General features: G+C 47.1%; 1 protein-coding gene across 1 annotated transcript in view; it reads left to right on the plus strand.

Annotated features, from left to right (window-relative positions):
- Positions 1–19,825, plus strand: part of CAMSAP1 (calmodulin regulated spectrin associated protein 1) — a 484,517-nt gene that overhangs the window by 234,363 nt on the left and 230,329 nt on the right. Inside the window, exon 5 of the mRNA XM_085613485.1 lies at positions 6,084–6,164. Coding sequence (XP_085469611.1) covers positions 6,084–6,164 — 81 coding nt within the window. The remainder of the gene's footprint in view (positions 1–6,083; positions 6,165–19,825) is intronic.

Here is a 19,825-nt window from a genome sequence, read left to right on the forward strand (position 1 = left end):
CTGACAACCCCTCCACGTCCTACAAAAGTCCCACCCAAACAACCTTTACCAAAGGTTGTCATAGAGGAGGTTACAGAGGCAATAATAACAAAGGCAGAGGCCAAACTAACAATACTCGCTCCGCCTCCACCCCCACCCAGTGACTTCCCTCCACTCCCCCGGACCATTCCACTCCAGTCGGGGGAAGACTGCTACAATTCCTACCTGTCTGGAGCAACATCACTACCGACAGGTGGGTGAGACAAATCATTCAAACCGGTTACTGTCTAGAATTTACCTTTACTCCACCAAACATACCACTCAGACAGCGCCCAATGTCAACAGAACATTTATCGCTGCTACAGCAAGAAGCGCTTTCCCTTCTACAAAAACATGCAATAGAACCAGTTCCCCTGCATCAGCAAAACACGGGAGTTTACTCCCTGTACTTCCTCATTCCAAAGAAGGATGGAATTCTGAGACCCATCCTGGACCTCCAGACCCCTAAACCTTTACATACAATCAGACCATTTTCACATGGTCACACTTCAACAGGTTCTTCCTCTGCTCACACAAGGCGATTTCCTTGCCACCCTAGATCTCAAGGACGCCTTCTTCCATATTCCCATTCACCCCACTCACAAGAAATATCTCAGATTTGTAGTGGACGGTCAACATTACCAATTCAAGGTTCTCTCATTCGGAGTCACCACAGCACCCAAAGTCTTCACAAAATGTCTAGCAGTAGTTGCAGCTCACCTAAGAAGACAACAAATTCACGTCTTCCTGTACTTAGACAACTGGCTCATAAAAGCCAAGTCATACAACCAGTGTGTAAATCACACACCTGCCACGATCCAACTACTTCACGACTTAGGATTCACCATAAACCTCACAAAGTCTCACCTTCAACCGTCCCACATCCAACAGTATTTGGGTGCCACAATAAACACCTCAAAAGGCCTTGCATATCCCAGTCCACCGAGGATAGCAAGCATACAAAGTCTCATTACAAAATTCCAATCACAATACTCGCTTCCAGCTCGAGTGTTCATGCAGCTCATAGGGATGATGGCCTCTTGTATATTCATAGTACCTCATGCTTGACTCCATATGCGTCGGAATGCCTAGCACGTCAGTGAAACCAGGCTGAAGTACAGCTGACAGATCTGGTGTTGGTAGATAGCTGCAAGCATCGCTCTCTGCACTGGTGGAACACACAAAACCTTTCCAAAGGGCGACCGTTCATAGAGCTGGTTCCACAGATTGTACGAACAGCAGACTCATCGCTCACCGGCTGGGGAGCTAGTCTATTACGTCATACCATGCAAGGCAAATGGACACCTCAGCAAAAATTAATCCACATCAATCACCTGAAGTTACTAGCAATTTTTCTGGCATTAAAATCATTCCAGAAACAAATATCGGGCAAAGCTTTCCTAGTCTGCACCGACAATATGACAGCAATGTACTATATACAAAAACAAGGTGGGACACACTCCCTACAGCTCTCTCAATTAGCGCAGAGCATATGCAGGTGGGCTATTCCTCAAAACATTTTTCTCCTAGCCCAACACGTTCCAGGAGTCCAAAACAGCATAGCGGATCTGTTCAGTCATCAGACACAACAGATTCACGAGTGGGAACTTCACCCACAAGTTCTTCAACCGTATTTCCAAATGTGGGGGCAGCCAGAGATAGATCTCTTCGCCACACATTACAACACAAAATGCCCAAGCTTCGCAGCCAGATAACCACACCCATTGTCCAAAGGCAATGCGATATGGATGAATTGGTCAGGCAAATTTGCCTATGCTTTTCCGCCTCTCCCACTTATTCTATTGGTGGTGCGCAAATTGCAGCAACACTCACTGACACTCATTCTAGTTGCTCCAACATGGGCCAGACAACCATGGTACACAACACTGCTGGAACTATCAGTAGTCCCACACCACAAACTACACCTCTCCCCATGCCTCTTAACACAGAACGTGGAGAGATCAGACACCCGGACCCAGCACAGCTCAACCTAGCGATCTGGCTCCTGAAGTCTTAGAATTTGGTTACCTTAACCTACCCCCTGACTGCATGAATGTTATCAAAGAGGCTAGACGCCCCACCACCAGAGCCTGCTATGCAGCCAAGTGGAAAGGATTTGTAATCTACTGTAATAACAACAACATCAATCCTTTAGATGTGTCCATTCAACACATCATATGTTACCTACTACATCTTCAAAGGTGTAATCTAGCATACACATCTATTAGGTTACACCTCGCTGCCATAGCAGCTTACTTGCCAAATAGACAACACGTGTCATTATTCAGGGTACCTGCAATTAAAGCATTTATGGAAGGCCTTAAAAGAATCATTCCTCCTGGGGTACCACCCTCACTAGTGTGGAATGTAAACATTGTCCTCACAAGACTAATGGGCCCTCCATTCGAACCTCTGCATAAATGTGAGCTACAATTTCTTACATGGAAAGTCGCTTTCCTTGTGGCCATTACTTCTCTTATCGAGCTACAAGTACTAACTATTCAAGAACCATTTTTACAACTCAATCATAACAAAGTGGTTCTCAGGACAAATCCCTTCCTAAATGTATCTCTCCTTTTCATCTCAATCAGTTTGTTGAATTGCCAGTATTCTTCTCGCAACCACAAACAGCCACAGAAAGAGCTCTTCATACTCTAGAGGTAAAAAGAGCACTCCTTTATTATATTGACAGGATAAAACCTTTTCGCAAAACAGAACAACTCTTTGTATCCTTCTTACCACCACATAAAGGCAATCCCATATCATAATCTGGGATCGCAAGGTGGATTGTCAAATGTTTACAAATTTGCTATCACAAAGCAAAATGTACATTATCAATTCCCCCTAAAGCCCACTCTACCCAAAAGTTAGGGGCTTCAATGGCATTTTTAGGGAACATTCCCTTAGATGATATCTGCAGGGCAGCTACATGGTACACACCGCACACACTATTGTGTAGCTGTGCAGACAAAACAACAAGCTAGTGTGGGCCAAGCTGTACTTAAAACACAATTTCAAACTACTGCAACAGACACTGGCAATTGCCGCTAAGGAGGAGTACTGCTATGCAATCTATGTATAAGTGTGTGATCTACAGCTCGTATGCCTCGAACGGAAAATGCTACTTACCAGTATGCATCTGTTCTTGGCAGGTGGAGCTGTAGATCTACACACGCCCACCCACCTCCCCGGAAGCCTTTGTCTGTTCCAGTATTATCTTATTTAGTTGCAACATACATGGACATCTTTTCTGTTTCTTACAAAACTCCATCATTTCCCTTCTTGGTGAAAAAACAATCTAACGATGGAGTCGATGCCCATGTGCGCTATTGTCCAAAGGAGGAGCCACCTATCCCGTGACTTCCAAAGACTTTCCAGGACAACAACAAGGTGCATACATCAGGGCCCAACACCAGATGGCGATCTATGCATAAGTGTGTGGATCTACAGCTCCACATGCCGAGAACAGATGCATACTGGTAAGTAACATTTTCCTACTTACCTGTAACTATGGTATCCAGTATTGGTATCGTTCATAGATTCACATGCAACCCACCCTCCTCCCCGTAGAGGCTTCCCTCTTTGGACTTTGGAATTCTTACTTCCCACTTGTGCTTAGAAAATCTGAGGGTAACTGCCTCTGCTGGTAGTGTTCTAGAAGGTGCTAGCATCAGATTCTGTTTTTAAAGTTTGGTCCTTTTTAATAAGGAGATAGATAGGCTATTAAAGCCAAGGCTTATGGCCATTATAGCCTATGGAAATTATCGTTTACTGCTTGATTATGTTACCATGGGACTCCCATCTCAACGACGGGGAATGATTCAAGCATGTGAATCTATAAAAGATACCAATACTGGATAATCGTAGTTACAAAGTATTCAATTTTACATTTAGTAAACCACTGAAACAGCATGGTTAACTCTAATTTGCATTTCTTTGCTGACATAAATGCATCTAACCGTGTTCTTGGCACTATAAGTTATTTAATTTATGTTGTGCAGATAGATTGTTTCTAAAATTACTTCGCTTCAGAGGTGTTAAAAGATCTCTTTCAGAAGTGGGGAGAGCCTTGGTAACTTCTGTTCTCCACCGCTGAGACACTTTTTGTCTCTAGTGGAGCTCCGGCCTCCTGTATGCCTTTCTGCCTATACCACTCATGCCTAGAGTTCTCAAGAAGATCAGGAATGACCGGCCCAAGTTATTTTTGTGGCTTTGAAAGTGGTATCCCGAGCTTTTGATCATGACCATCGGTCTCCCAATCAGGCTGCCTGTTCGAGAGCATCTTCTGTCATAGCAACAGGGGAGGGTTCTGCACCTGGACATTTGCACCCTTCACCTTCATGTGCGTAGATTGAGCAGCAACAGTTGTCAGTTTTTGACCTTCCTTTCAAAGTCTGTGATGTTATTCTGGCAACCAGGTGCCCCTCAACCAAGTTGGTATACGTGTGCCTTTGGGATAAGTTTGTAACATAGTGTGATTCTAAAAACATCAGCCCTCTTTCTGCACCTCCCTCTATGTTACTTCTGTTTACTCTCTTTGGCCCAGCAGGGCTCTGCTCTGGGCACAGTTAAAGCTTAATGGCCATTTCCGCATTCTTGCGGTTTATCCGACCCACCTTCTTTATTCAAGTCACTTATTGTGGCTAGGTTTCTTAAAGGCCTGTAGCACGTTTCCCTCCAGTCCATTCATCATGCCCCAATGGGGTCTTGTTCTAACCTTCTTAATGTGTGCAGCTTTTGAGCCTCTGCACAATTCCCATTTTCTGCTATTGACTGTCAAAACTGCCTTTCTGGTGGCCATTACAGCGGCCACGAGGGTCTGCGAATTGCAGAAGCTCTTGGCGCACCTTGCCTACACCACCATCTACCCAGGCAAGCTGGTCCACCAGACACATGCATCCTTCCGAAGGTCGTAACTCCTTTCCATATAATCCAGAACATCACTGCCTACCTTTTGTGCTCCACTTCACCCCTCCAAAGAGGAAAAGAAACTCCACCATCTGGACCCAAAAGTGCATTGTCGTTCTACCTTGATCGCACAAAAGAGTTCTTTGTGAAAGATCTCTTCTTCATTGGTTTGTGGGAGCCAAGAAAGAGAAGGCTGTGCAGAAACGGACTAGCTCAAGATAGATTGTGCCCTGCATCAAGATCTGCTATTCAATGGCCACGAAGCAACACCCTGAGCATTTTTGTGCTCATTCCACCAGATTTAAAGCTGCAACCATTGTTATCCTGTGGAATCCCTGTCCTGGACATCTGTTAAGCAGTCACGTGGGCGTCCTTGCACATGTTTATCAAACTCTGTCTAGACAATCTAGTCCATCACAATGGACACTTCGCCCGTTCAATCCTGCAGGACTTTCTGGTTTAAATTGGCTTTGCGGACCCACTTCTGGGGAGGCATTGCTTGGCTATCTATACTAAGGTAAGTAATCTGCAGCTAGAATTCTTTATCAGGTGAACAAGTTACTTACCTTCGGTAATGCCGTATCTAGTAGAGGCTCGATCTGGCAGTAGATTCCTTAATGGCCCTCTCTTCTCTGCTTGGTGAGCCAGTTGCAGTATAAGAACACCCTTCTCAGGGCCTTAGTATTTCACACCAGTGGTTAGTTCTAATCGGACTATGGACAATATTTTTATAATCACAATGGACACATGACTAATTTGGCAGTAGTTTCTGATGTTAGAGCATAGGTCATTGTATTTTAAGAATGCAAGCCCAAAACCGGTTGTGTGGGTAAATAAAATTTGTATTATAAGATCAATTAATCCATGTAGTAATGATTTTGAAGAATTTGCTTTGTGGTATGTATGTGCACTCTTGCCCATAAGTACCTAAAGAAGCCCGTGCAAGTCATCTGCCCGTCAGTCTCTACGTTGCTTGTGAAAAATGTCAAAGCATGTGCATCCATGAAACAAAACATCTGACAATTGGATTTACAAATAGACTTTTTACTGTCTTTTTGTTAGCTCCGGAGTGGATCAGAACATACAGACACTTTTTCAGTGGATATCTTCAGGTTTTGGAGGTATTAATTGTAAGCCATGTTACCCCTTTATTTCAGGTAAATCTGAAAATGAGAGAAATAATGGAAAAAGAGCTTAGATTAAAACAGCAGCTGTTAGAGAGCCCCGGTCAACAAAAGGTAAGATAAAAGCAGAAATGATTGACTTGTGTTTTCTATTACAACTGCCCAGGTTGCTCTGAATGTTGTATGTCTCTGCATAGGCAAGTTTATGTACACTATTAAATTATTAGTTATGTATTTGAGTGCCTAGAGTGCAAGGCCATAATGTATGTAACTGATTTGCTACATTGAGAACCCTTTGCAGCTTTTATATGAAGTAAGCCTTCTGAGCCTGAAAAGGTTTAATAATAACTAATTTCTAGGCAGCCAGTGCACATCCATATTTTGTATGCCTTTGTAATACCATATTCAGCCTTACGTGAATTGTTATCTTTCTTATATATAGGTTTCTCTTTTGTAACCTCGTGTGTAGTGCTGCTGTTTATTACTGTTCGAGATGTGCCGAAATCAGTCTCTCTTGAAGGCCAAACCTTCTATTTTATTTGAACATAAGAAGTTCAATCAATTCACAGTTCGGTGCTCTCCTGTATGTCGGTTATTTTAATTGCCATGTGTCTTTGGGTCTAAGTATTCCATGTTCCAGTGACAAGCCCACTCTAATAAAACTCATTAATAGTAATTAAATCTGTGCCAGACACTGAGGACAATTAGCAAGGATTTTTACTAAGGTGTTTGGTCTCTCAAAACCTTTTTGTATTCTTCGGAGAAAGCTGAATGTATGCATAGCTTTTGCTTTCATTTCCTGTATTGTGCTGAAATTAACCATAAAGGGTTGTCGGAGTGAGATGGGTCATTTAACTGTTCTTCCTCTTTAAAACAAAAGCAACAAATAGTTCATAGGTTGTGTAAGGGTGTCATCTTGGAACTCAGTTCAGCGCTTTGAATGAGGTAAATGACCATAGACCTGGTCATAGATGACGTGCTTACAGGGGCACACCAAGTATTTCTGGTTTTGACAGCGAAGGAATAGACCAGAGACTAAAGTGGACTTGAGCAGCCCTAGAAAAGACCATTCACACTCTTAGTCTAGCTGGTCCTACCAATGTTTAAGAATATTACTGATTGTTCCCTTCTAGTAGAATGTATAACCTGGTTCATGTTTTCTAGATTCAATATTGGAAATCTTTTCAACCGATGTGTTTTCATGACCCAAAGCCTCACCTTCTACAAAAATATCACCCACCACACTAAGATCCAACATTTTTCCAGTTTCAACCACTACCTTATTTGACAATAGTGACAGCAGCAAACTAAATGTTACCTAGCATGTTGAAATTAGTATCAACTCAAGACTTCGTAATGGAGAGGGTTCAGTGGGATGTAAAAGCTGCGGACCATGTACAGAATGTTCTAGAACATGCACAAAAGCCTTCAAAAGTCTGTCTTTGGTGCTTCTTGCCAGATTAGACTGTTCAATGTGGGACTCCATTTATTTGCAGAAGACCTGTACAAACAAATGCCAATGTTTTTTAGAATTTGTGAAAATGTTGAAGCGAAGGAAAGGTTGTGTGAATTAAATATCTGAAAGAAACACGTTAGTTAGATTCCTCACCTTAGAATATCCCCAGGCGTCAGACTGGATCCGGAAGATTTTTCGTCAGCAATACCCCTTGTGCGTCGCTAGGCGTCGTGTGCGGCTCCGCGTCCGTCGTCGGTGTCGTGCGCCGGAATGACGTCGTCGGAGTACTTAGACGCCGCCCTCACGCGCTGATGTCATTTCTTCTTTTTTCCACGCCAGTAAGCGCAGATCCAGGAGAGCTACCCCTTTTAGTCTTTTTTGACTAAGTTTTTTGATCCTTTTTGATCTTGTCTCGACTCCGGTGCCGGTAGGATGCCTGGTTTCAAAGCCTGTGCTGACTGCAACCGCTTGATGTCGGTTACGGATCATCACCGCCGGTGCCTTTACTGTTTGGGCCTCGACCACGACGCGGAGTTGTGTTCGGACTGCAAGGCCCTGACCTCGAAGGCTAGACGGGAGCGGTCCCGTAAGCTCCTCGAGCTTCGCCACTTGGCTCCGCGCCCCTCTCGATCCCGGTCCAGGAGGAGGTCCAAGGATCGGTCGCGGAGCCGCAGCCGACGTCATCATCGCTCGTCTGGCTCCAAGTCTTCGGGTAAGTCGAAGCACTCCAAGAAGTCCAAGAGGCGACACCGCTCTTCGGACTCCCCTCGCCGGTCGCGCGACTCGGCCGAGGGTCAGGGTGGTTCCACCACCGCGGCTCCAGCGGAGCCGCAGGCGCCGCGCAAGTCCCCATACCCGCCGGTCCCTGGGACTGACGCGACGCCGGCGGAAGTCAGTGCCTTCCTCTCGGCCATGAGGAGCCTGGCTCCGCCGTCGACGCCCGCTGGCGCGCCTTCGGGCCCCGCGGACCCGACTGGGCAACCTTGCATGCCGGCGGCTCCGGCGCCGGCTCCGGCCCCGTCGCCGGCTCCGGCCTCGACGCCGCAGGTTCCCGAGGGACTCGTCCCCGCCGATGCCGGTCGACCTCGTCACGCCTCCTCCGCCGGCGTCGACACAGGTTCCACCTCCGACGCCGGCTCCGCTCGGCGTCGAGCCCCAGTTCAGCCCCGCTCCGGACCCGGCGCCGTTACGGCGTCGATGGATGCCGTGTACGGCGCCATTAGAGACACATTATGTCTATCGTCCGGCTCCGATCCTTCCTCCTGTTTACCAGGAATCGGATAACGGGTGCGAATGGGAGGGGTCAGAGGATCCTATGGCCGTTCAGGCTCAGCTGTCACAGGACTGGGCAGATGAACTCACCAGACACTGGATTCATCTCTCCTCCGACTGTGGCTTCGGAGGAGGGTGCTGCTTTCTCTGTGGTGCTGCGCAAGGCGGCTGCAGCCCTTGAGCTCGAGCTGCCTGCCGTGGCTGTGAGGACTAACGTCCTCACTGAGGTGCTTCAGTCTGCAGCAAGCTCCACTGAGCCTCTGCTGCAGTTCAATGAGGCCCTCATTGACGTTCTGCAGGGCACCTGGTCCAAGCCCTCCACAGTTTCTCCTGTGGACAGGAACGTCGCCAGGCGCCACCGCCCTGCTCCGGGCGACCCCAGTTTTCTGTCCCAACACCCCACCCCCGAGAGCCTGGTTATCCAGGCTTCTACCTCCCAATCCTCCTTCCGGACCGGGATTCCAAGAGACTGGAACAGTTTGGCAAAAAGCTGTTCTCCTCCCTTAGTTTGGGTCTGCGGTCCTTGAACACCGCCTGTCTTTTGGACCGTTATTCCCACTCTCTGTGGGATACGGTGGAGGACGTGCTGCCCCTGTGCCCGGAGGAGGCCCGGACACGTCTTACCCAGGCTCTGGCCGATGGGAGGGATGCAGCACGACATGCAATCAGATGTGGGCTTGACACTACGGACTCGCTGGGTAGGGCGATTTCTACCACGGTGGCGCTTAGACGTCACGCCTGGCTGCGGTCCACGTCCTTTTCGGGGGATGTCCAGAGCACTCTCATGGACATGCCCTTTGATGGCACTCGCCTTTTTGGTGAGAAAGCGGACAGTGCGCTGAATCGCTTTAAGGACTCCCGGGCTACGGCCAAGTCCTTGGCCCTCTCGGCCCCGCGGTCGCAAACTTCCGCCTTTCGCCCCTTTCGTGGCCAAGGAAGGGGTGCCTCCTCACGTCCGCCTAGCCACCAGCCGCAGAACCAACCTGCACGCGGTCGTGGGCGTGGTTTCCGCCGAGGCGGTTCTGGAGGACGACGCGGTCAGCCCACATCCACCCCGGCAGCATCCGCCTCAAAGCCTTCCTAGTCCGAGCTTTCAGGCCCATTCCACGCCAGTGGGCGGCAGAGTTCGCCATCACCTGCTCCACTGGCGGTCCATCACATCGGACAGGTGGGTGCTGCAAATCGTCCGAAGGGGCTACTCCCTCCCCTTCGAGACGACCCCTCCAGCCATGCCACCGCAGCACCACCGTATCTCGGGGGATCATTTGAATCTTCTCCATGAGGAAGTTTCGGCCCTCTTGGCCAAGGGGGCCGTCGAGCGCGTTCCGAGCCCAGAAGTAGGTCGTGGTTGTTATTCCCACTACTTTCTGGTTCCCAAGAAGGGCAAAGGAGGCCTACGCCCTATCTTGGACCTCCGGAAGGAACGGTTCAAAATGTTAACTTTGGCTCAGGTTCTAGCTGCCCTAGACCCTGGAGACTGGATGGTAGCGTTGGACTTGCAGGACGCATATTTCCACATCCCCGTCCTGCCGGCCCACCGGCGTTACCTGCGGTTCACGGTGGGTCAAGAGCACTTTCAGTTTACCGTGCTCCCCTTCGGCTTTACCAGTGCCCCTCGGGTGTTCACGAAAGTGATGGCAGTGGTCGCAGCTCATCTGCGCAGATCAGGGGTTCCAGTCTTCCCCTATCTCGACGACTGGTTGTTGAAGGCGGGCTCGCCCCAGGCAGTCGTCTCCCACCTCCAGACTACGGCGGATCTCCTGCATTTGCTGGGGTTTTCCATCAACGTGCCGAAGTCACACCTGAGTCCCTCTCAGAAGCTCCTCTTCATCGGAGCGGTTCTCGATTCGGCGCAGTTCCGGGTCTATCCGCCGGAACAGCGGGTCCGGGATATTCAGGCCCGATTCCCATCTTTCGGCCTCTATCCTGGGTTTCGGTCAGGCTAGTGTTGCGGCTTCTGGGGCTGATGGCCTCCTGCATCCTACTAGTGCATCACGCCAGGCGGCGCATGCGGGCTCTGCAGTGGGACCTGAAGTTTCAGTGGGCCCAGCATCACGGCAACCTGTCCGACCATGTCTTGATCTCGGAGGGCACTGCACAGCAGTTGCAGTGGTGGCTCACGGACCGCGATTGGGTCACGGGCAAGAGCCTCTCCCTTCCCCAACCGGAGCATGTCGTAGTGACGGATGCGTCCCTCCTGGGATGAGGGGGCCATATGGGAGAGGCGGAGATCAGAGGCCTCTGATCTCCTGCGGAGTCTCGCCTCCACATCAACCTGTTGGAGTTGAGAGCGATCCGACTTGCACTGAAAGCCTTCCTTCCCTCTGTCAGGGGAAGTGTCGTGCAGGTGTTCACGGACAACACCACCGCCATGTGGTATTGCAACAAACAGGGCGGGGTGGGGTCGTGGACCCTTTGTCAGGAGGCTCTGCGCCTCTGGACGTGGCTGGAACACCAGGGCGTCACCCTAGTGGTTCAACATCTGGCGGGCTCTCTGAACGCCAGAGCAGACTAACTCAGCCGCCGGTGCATGATGGATCACGAATGGCGTCTGAACTCCGAAGTGGCGCAAGGTCTCTTTCAGCAGTGGGGAGAGCCTTGGTTAGATCTATTCGCCACCGAAGAGAACGCGCAATGTCAGCAGTTCTGCGCGTTGGAATTTCCAAGGCGGCACTCGCTCGGCGACGCTTTTCGTCACGAGTGGAGTTGCGGTCTGTTGTACGCCTTTCCGCCTATACCACTTCTGCCTTGAGTGCTGAAGAAGATCAGGCACGACCGGGCCCAAGTCATCTTGGTGGCTCCGGATTGGGCACGAAGGTACTGGTATCCCGAGCTACTCAGTATGTTGACCGATCCTCCGATATGTCTGCCCCTTCGGGAGGATCTTCTGTCGCAGCAGCAGGGGACGGTCCTCCACCCGAACCTGTCCAGCCTCCACCTCCATGCGTGGAGATTGAGCGGCGGCAGTTGATGTCATTTGACTTGCCTCCTGAAGTCTGTGATATCATTCTGGCAGCCAGGCGTCCCTCCACAAAGACGGTATACGCCTGCCGGTGGAACAAATTTGTGGCATGGTGCACAGCAAAGGCTGTGGATCCCCTTTCCGCCCCTCTTTCTGAGGTTCTCCTCTTTCTTCTTTCTTTGGCCCGGCAGGGCTCTGCCCTGGGCACCTTGAAAGGTTATCTTGCTGCCATCTCTGCCTTCTTGCGGCTTCCTGATCAGCCTTCTCTTTTCAAGTCCCCTGTAGTTACACGCTTTCTAAAAGGTATTACTCACACGTTCCCTCCTGTCCCTTTTGTAATGCCTCAGTGGGATTTGAATCTTGTTCTCACATTTCTAATGTGTGCTCCCTTTGAGCCTCTTCATAATTGTCCTCTTCGTCTGCTGACGCTTAAGACTGCTTTTCTGGTAGCCATCACCTCGGCTAGACGGGTGAGTGAGCTCCAGGCTTGATCATCAAAGCCTCCTTTTCTCTCTGTTCATCCGGGCAAGGTTGTCCTTCGGCCTCGTCCCTCCTTTCTTCCGAAAGTGGTGACTCCATTTCATCTTGGGCAGTCTGTCACCTTGCCCACCTTCTTTCCGCCTCCGCATCCTTCCAAAGAGGAAGAGAGGCTCCACTGTCTGGACCCAAAACGTGCGCTCTCCTTTTATCTGGACCGCACAAAGCAGTTCCGGGTGGACGACCAACTTTTCGTTGGATACGTGGGTGCTAAGAAGGGGAAAGCTGTGCACAAACGGACCATCTCTCGGTGGGTCGTTTTGTGCATCAAAATGTGTTGTTCCTTGGCAAAAAAGGACCCTCCTGTTGGGCTGCGAGCCCATTCTACTCGGGCCACGGCGGCTACTACTGCTTTGGGGCGGGGAGTCCCTTTGCAGGACATATGTCAGGCGGCGACGTGGGCTTCGCTACACACGTTTGCCAGGCACTATTGCCTAGACAGCCAAGTCCGGAGGGATGGCTTCTTTGGCCGTTCTGTCCTCCAGGACTTTCTGGTGTGATCTTGGTTCGCAGACCCACCACCGGGGATGGTATTGCTTGGGTATCTATTCTAAGGTGAGGAATCTAACTAACGTGTTTCTTTCAGATGAACAAGTTACTTACCTTCGGTAACGATGTATCTGTAAGAAACATTAGTTAGTTAGATTCCTCACCGACCCACCCATCCTCCCCGTTCTGCGAACTGACATCTAGGGTTAAGGTTATCCTTTTCAGGCCCCTAGATTTTATTTTTGGCACCAGTGTCGGTCTTTTGCATAGCTCTGCGTTCCTGGCGCGGAAAGCTATGTACAAGAACTGACGTCAGCGCGCGAGGGCGGCGTCTAAGTACTCCGACGTCATTCCGGCGCACGACGCCGACGACTAGCGACGCGCAAGGGGTATTGCTGACGAAAAATCTTCCGGATCCAGTCTGACGCCTGGGGATATTCTAAGGTGAGGAATCCAACTAACTAATGTTTCTTACAGATACATCGTTACCGAAGGTAAGTAACTTGTTCAATAAGTAAATCTTCAGGCATGTACATCGCCACGCACTCATTAAGGAAGGTATTTTTCTGATCTGAATCCTGGTGTTAAGTTTTGAATCAGCGTTTTACTGGAACCTTGTTTGGGCCTCAGAGCGATGATGAAAAGTATAAAATGAAAGTAGAAGTGGACACAGTCAAAGCAGCACAGCGAGAGAGACATTTAAATGGCACTTTTGACCTCTGTGCGGTCACATGAACGTCCAATACCATCAGCACTTCTGCCAGCACTTTCCCAGCAGTATTAACAGCTGCATAATTTTCAAACTCTGTTCTTTAAATGACCACCATAATGGAGAAAAGGTGGTCAGTCCCCATCGGTCAAGCATTAAAACAATCACTTCCTCACTCCTGTAGGGTCCTAGCCAAACATAGCAGCATACAAAAGGTGCCATTGATTGGGTAGAATGGTCATAATCTGAAATCCCTAAAAACATCACCTTCAAATACAATTCCCACAGGATCAAAATAACACTGTATATAAGAATTGAGAAAAGAAATGTGCTTCATGCACCAAGCCAAGCTCTGGAAAGGATGCTACTGATGCCCAGTCATAAAGGCATCTTTTCAGCACAGTTTTTGATGAGAAAGAAATGCATAAATAGGTGTTGAGGCTCAGCCTAAGAACACCAGATTAGCTGACAAAAGGAAAGGGGTGGTCACACTGCATCATATACTTCATCATATACCTCCACTCCAGCATAGAGATGTGTGCCACAAAGATGCCCATTTGTAGGATTCAGAGGCCTGAAGCGCACAAAGTTCCTGACGCACCAAGTGCATACCAAGTACTTTCAATTCTAAGTCCTAATACTAAACCAAAATCTGCATCCATACTGGCTCTTGAAAGTCACAGCTGTTCAAAATGCAATCACAAAGATGCATGCTCTAGGACATCGAACATGAAGATTCCACAACTATTCCAGTGATGAGAATTAACTGTTTGTACACAAATCAAACACAAATGTTCCCTTTGGATAAGCAACATTTCAGTCTAGGGACACATGCAACTACTTGAATACCAGATATTGTTAAATTGATGTTAGACATCTAAAATCAAGGATGTCCTGCATCTTTATAGTTCTCAATGTCAGGCTGCACATTAGGCCTCTACAAAAAGTCTATAGGACCAGTGCAGTAAGCGTCTTCTCATGGTGGGACAATCCGTAAAAGCTGATTTGTTTTGTTGAAAAGAATTTCTTTTCAAAATCCTCTCCCATCAAAACGTCCTGCCAGAGATTTGTTCCTGTCTGGATAGGGAAAGCACTTAGGAAATATTTTTCTTCAGGGCACGTGAACTAAGAAAGATCCTTCATATCATGTCAACGTGCTGAAGTTCGGATCTGTCCACTTGACCCTCATTTCTTTCTCCCCACATCTAACAAACCGGAAAGTGGTGATACAGGGGGGCTACATGAAAATAAATATGTATACAAGCAGGTATGACTAAGGTTGAGGACCCTCTTGAGAGATGCTTGGACAGCCTAGAAGAGGCCTATTGCCAAGCACTTCACAGTAACAAGAATTTACCTACCAAGGAGACAAAACCATCAAGCAGCCACCTTAAGAAGCAGCACCTTTTCAAGTTTCTCTACCTGTTCTATGATCCCTGACAGTCACCCCCAATAGAAACACCTGAACATTACTAAGTTTCACATCCATATATCTCTGACACCGCTCTAAGGGAAATGCTCTTTTGATCAACGTGTTAAAGGCATTATTTATGGTCCCACCTGTTGGCCATTTACCAAAGATCAGGTAGGCCAAGAAGATCTGTATTTCTGTTGAATGGCAATGATGGCTTGTTGCCATGTAAAGTGGTCTGTTGATCATTTACACAAGATATTATAACACAACCGAAGATTGTTGAATTTTGCAGACTGGCTCATTAAAAATTGCAGTATGTCTATTTTAGCTTCCCTGCAAATTACTTGAATGCTCGTAGTAAAGTAAAAAAATATATATATATTGTGTTAGGTCTTCGAACACACACAAGTGGAAGAGACTTTGCTTTAAGGTGCTTGGATCTGTCAACTTGGACACATTAATCTGTCCAAGAAGAAACTGGTCTTATGTATCTTCTACATTTGGCTTGTATTCTTCATTTATAAAGGGTAATACAGCATAATTAAGAGTCCAGCTCTGACCGCATTTCTTATGATACCAGTGATTTAATATGTTTCTTAACCAAGCTGATGGATTCCTCATTGAAGGTAAATTTACCTTTCAAACCGTTGCACAAAGAATACTCCAACATTGGTCTTTGAAGATAGCATTCCATGTGGCCACTACATCATCTAGCAGTGTTGGAGAGACACAAGTATTTTGCAGTGACAAGTTATACATACATCATATTCCACCAAAATAGGAACACATCCTTTTTAAAGTCGTCCCAACTTCCACATAAAACAAACCATTTCGCTACCAACTTTTTTTCCTAAGTCATCTTCCTCATCGAATTGTCAACATGCAAGCTATAAAGAGAGCGCTAAAATACTACCTCAGTAAAACCAAAGCCCTAAAGCTGTCAAGTAGCTGTTTAACTCTGATCCAGTTTGTACTGGATTGTCAATTTTTAGGCTGTAGACTGTTATTCGCCTTTGTACTACTCTGTTTCCCAAAAATAAATAAACCACTAGTAGGAAGACCCGAAGCTGAATAAACTAGAGGAAGAGATTCTACATCAACTTTACTTCAGCATATTTATAGGTTTTATATAGTACTAGCTAGACCATGAGGTATCAGAGCGCTTTGCATACAATGCAAGATTGTTTGATTGAAGTACATAAATGTAGACCGGCAAAGACAATCATTAGACCGTCAAGGTAGTTACACTATGCGGACATCAGAACAGCATAAGTTATTGGAGTAAAAGAAATAGTAGACAGCTGAATCAATCGACCGCCGCAGCGGGTCTAGTTTGTTTGGGTGTGAGCTTTGGGAATGTGCGTGCTTGTTGAAGCATTTCTTGAGCAGTAGGTATTTAAGGTCCAGTTGAAAGCAGGAAAAGGGGGAGTTGCAGCGGATATCTCAAGGGAGTGAGTTCCTGATCCTAGGTGCATTTCCATCGTGTCTGGGAGGATTTCATTTTCAGTTTGTGAGTTATTAGAAATGAGTTGGAGCTTCTCAAAGTCCTGGCTCTTCCTGCTTTCAAAAATGTGGTATCTAGACAGTTGGGCTTATGTGTATGAAGTGCTTTGTGGGTGATGCAAGCAGTCTTGTAGATGCATCTTACTTCTATGGGCAGCCATGTGGAGAACTGTTCTTGGTGTGGCGGCAATGTGATTTTTCAGAGTTCCTGTGAAAATGGCGTTGCCATAATCCAGTTCTGAGTGGACTAGAGATTGCACTACTATCTTAAATTCATCCGGGGTATTGAACATTTTGATTTTCTCAAGATGTTTTTTGTGTGTAAAGCGTTCCTGTGGCTTAGTTTGTGATGTGGTCCTTCATTGGCATGCCTTTGTACAGGGTGATGCCCAAGGACTTTACAGAGTTGGATAGTGTGAGAGAACAAATTGGGGCGTACATATTCTTGAGCCAATCTTGGATTGGTAGAGAGTTGTTTTAGGGAAGAAAAGTAGTAGTTCAGTTTTGCTGGGGGATCAACTTTGAGTGGTTGGTGTTAAGCCAAGTTTGTATCTTGTATAGTGTGGCGTATAGATGTAGGATGTCACAGGGTGATTTAAATTTGTAGTAGCGTTAAGTGTCATTGGCATATAGTTGATATTTGACCCCTGCTTGTTTCAGGATAACAGTAAGGGGTTCCATGAAGAGATTCAAAAGGGTTGGAGAGAGAATTGAGCCTTGGGGTACACCATATGGAACTAGTGTAGGTTTTGAGAGACAGTTGTTGATTTTTATTTGTTGCGAACGATGTTGCAGATAAGATGTGAACCATCTTAGGACTGTGCCATTAATACCAGTGCCGTGCTAGTGTCTCGAGTAATGCTGGGTGATTTACTGTATCTAAAATTGCAGATAAGTGAAGTAGGAGTAGTCCGCATCATCTAAGGGTCTGCGAATGTCATTCAAGATGTTGAGCATAGCAGTTTCTGTGCTACAGTCTTTCCTGAATCCTGATTGGGAGATGTTATGGAGGGTGAAGTTGTTTATATGTTGGTTGAGTTGTAGTACGACGCACATCTCCATTGATTTGGCTTGAAACGGGAGGTTGGTAATTGAGGTCATTGCCCCCCTTGGGCCCCCCTCCCTCCCTCCCTCCCTAGTTTGTGAGTATGGGTGTGTTGGAGGGAGTCGGTTACACGTTCTGAGGAGAGAGGTGTTGATGATTTTTGTCCAGAACGGGTGGTGATAGAGTTGAGGGTTTGTACTATTGTGGATGGGAGGGGATCAGTAATGATGGATGTGAGCTTCAAGTTCTCAATTACAATGAAGACTTCACTCTCTGTCATAGGTTTGAAATAAGACCAATTAGCATCGTTTTTCAGTTGAAGGAGATCATAGTTGACATTAGTTTTTCTTGGGGCCATTAGTTCATTATTTAAGTCTGAAAAGGGGTTTGGGGGACTACCTTGGTGGGAGGTGAGTCAGTGGGGAAGGTTGGTATGGATGTCATATTTGTGACTTGGGTGAGGGATTGCTCAATTTTTACGACTTTATTAGTGCAGAAGTTAGCAATTTCTTCACAGTGCTCACTGGTGGCGGTTGTTTCGTGTGGAGAGGTAAGGGTAGTTGGCCGTTTAATTATGCTACAGAGCTCCCTGGGTCTGTTCTAAGCACGGTCAAGTTGGTTCAAGTTGGGTCTTATAGGAAAGCCGTGCTGTTAAGAGGGGTTCTGTCTCCATATCCTCTCTGTCTGTCTTAGTTGTCTCCTCTTGTTGTTAGGATCTACGTTGAACCAGAATTTCTATTGGATCTTATAAGATTGTTTTAATTTGAGCAGTGCCACTTGCTCAAGAACAACAATCTTTGCTGTATTATAGTGGGCAATTTCGGTATTGAGATTTACTTGATGTTCCTAGCCCAGTGCATAGGTTTGTTGGATGGGGTTGGGTGGGATCTGATGTGGCTCACAATAAGGAGCTACAGAAGGAAAAGAATTGATTAGGTTGCCCTCCACTCAATTCGTACACAAAAAGCAACCAGACCTGATCAATGCGGGCACTGCCTCTCGAGATCTATCCGAGAGGGTGTGGAAATAAATTTCATTTATTATTATTATTATTATTATTACTACCATTTATAGAGTGCACGGCTACCTCTGACGGGGGTGTCCGGCGCTAGTAACAGCAACAGCAGCAGGAATTACGCCATATGAGGTTCAGGGAAGGCTAAACATCCACGTTTTCAATGTTTTCCTAAATAGTCTTTCTGTCTTGGCTTTCCTGATGTGTACCGGCATGGTAATCCATATGGCAGCTGTTTCTACTGAGAATGAGCATCCGCCGATTCTGGATTTTTTGAATCATGGGGTTATTAGCAGTTCCTGAAGGTTGGATCTTAGGACCCTAGTCTGGGAGTATTTCTGTATTCTTTTTTTCAGATATTTTGGACCTTTCTCCCTCAATGCCCTATAGGCTAGGGTCAGAGCTTTGAATTCTATCCTTTTTAGGTCTCGCCTGACCCAGCGCATGCGCTGATCTGGCGAGTCTTTTTGAGAGGGCTCCAAAACGTGCTTCCAGGCCAGCCTAGAGCTACAGTGCATGTGCGCGGGCGCGCGCCGCGCTTGACCGCGATTACTTTCACGGCCGCGGCCGCACGGCTGCTTGGCATAGCCAATAGGTCTCGCTTTTGGGACCTTATAAGTATTTAGTTATGCAACTGTTGCATGGCTAAACACTTATAAGGTCCCAAAGGTGAGACCTATTGGCTATGCCAATGCTTGTTCTTACTGGTAGCCAGTGCAAACTACGTAAATGGGGGGAGATATTGTGATGGAGTGGAACATTCCTCATCAACTTTGCAGCCGAATTTTGGATGCTCTGCAGTTTTCTGATCAGACATGCGGGGAGGCCTAAATACAAACTGTTGGCATAATCCAGTTGTGATGTGACCCGTGCATGCACCACCGTTTTTCTACAGTCCATCGGGAGAAAATGGAGAAATCTACATAGGGTTTTTAGTTTCCAGAAGCACTGGGAGGAGACATGACTGACCTGAGCTTTACCGGTAAGTGCAGAGTCAAATATAAAACTATATTTCTTGCAGACTCTACAGGTACAGGGGGGGGGGGATTAAGCTCTACAGACCACCTGAGTTCTGCCTTAGGGGATGCTCCTGTTTGAAAAATAGCACCTCGGTTTTTTCAGTGTTTAATTTCAGACAACTGTCTGTTATCCAAGATGAAATATTGAGCAGACACTGCCTAAAATTAGAAAAGGCTGCCTCCGTGTGTTCCGTAAAAGAAAACACCAGCTGGGTGTCATCAGCATAGGAGACCACCTTTACACCCCATTGTTCAACTAGAGAGGCCAAAGGGACAAGGTAAACGTTAAAAAGGGTAGGGCTCAAGGCCGATCCCTGTGGAACACCGCAAGTAAGAGGTTTCATAGATGAGATG

This window comes from Triturus cristatus, chromosome 1_2 (genome assembly GCF_964204655.1).
Source record: "Triturus cristatus chromosome 1_2, aTriCri1.1, whole genome shotgun sequence".
Lineage (NCBI taxonomy): Eukaryota > Metazoa > Chordata > Amphibia > Caudata > Salamandridae > Triturus > Triturus cristatus.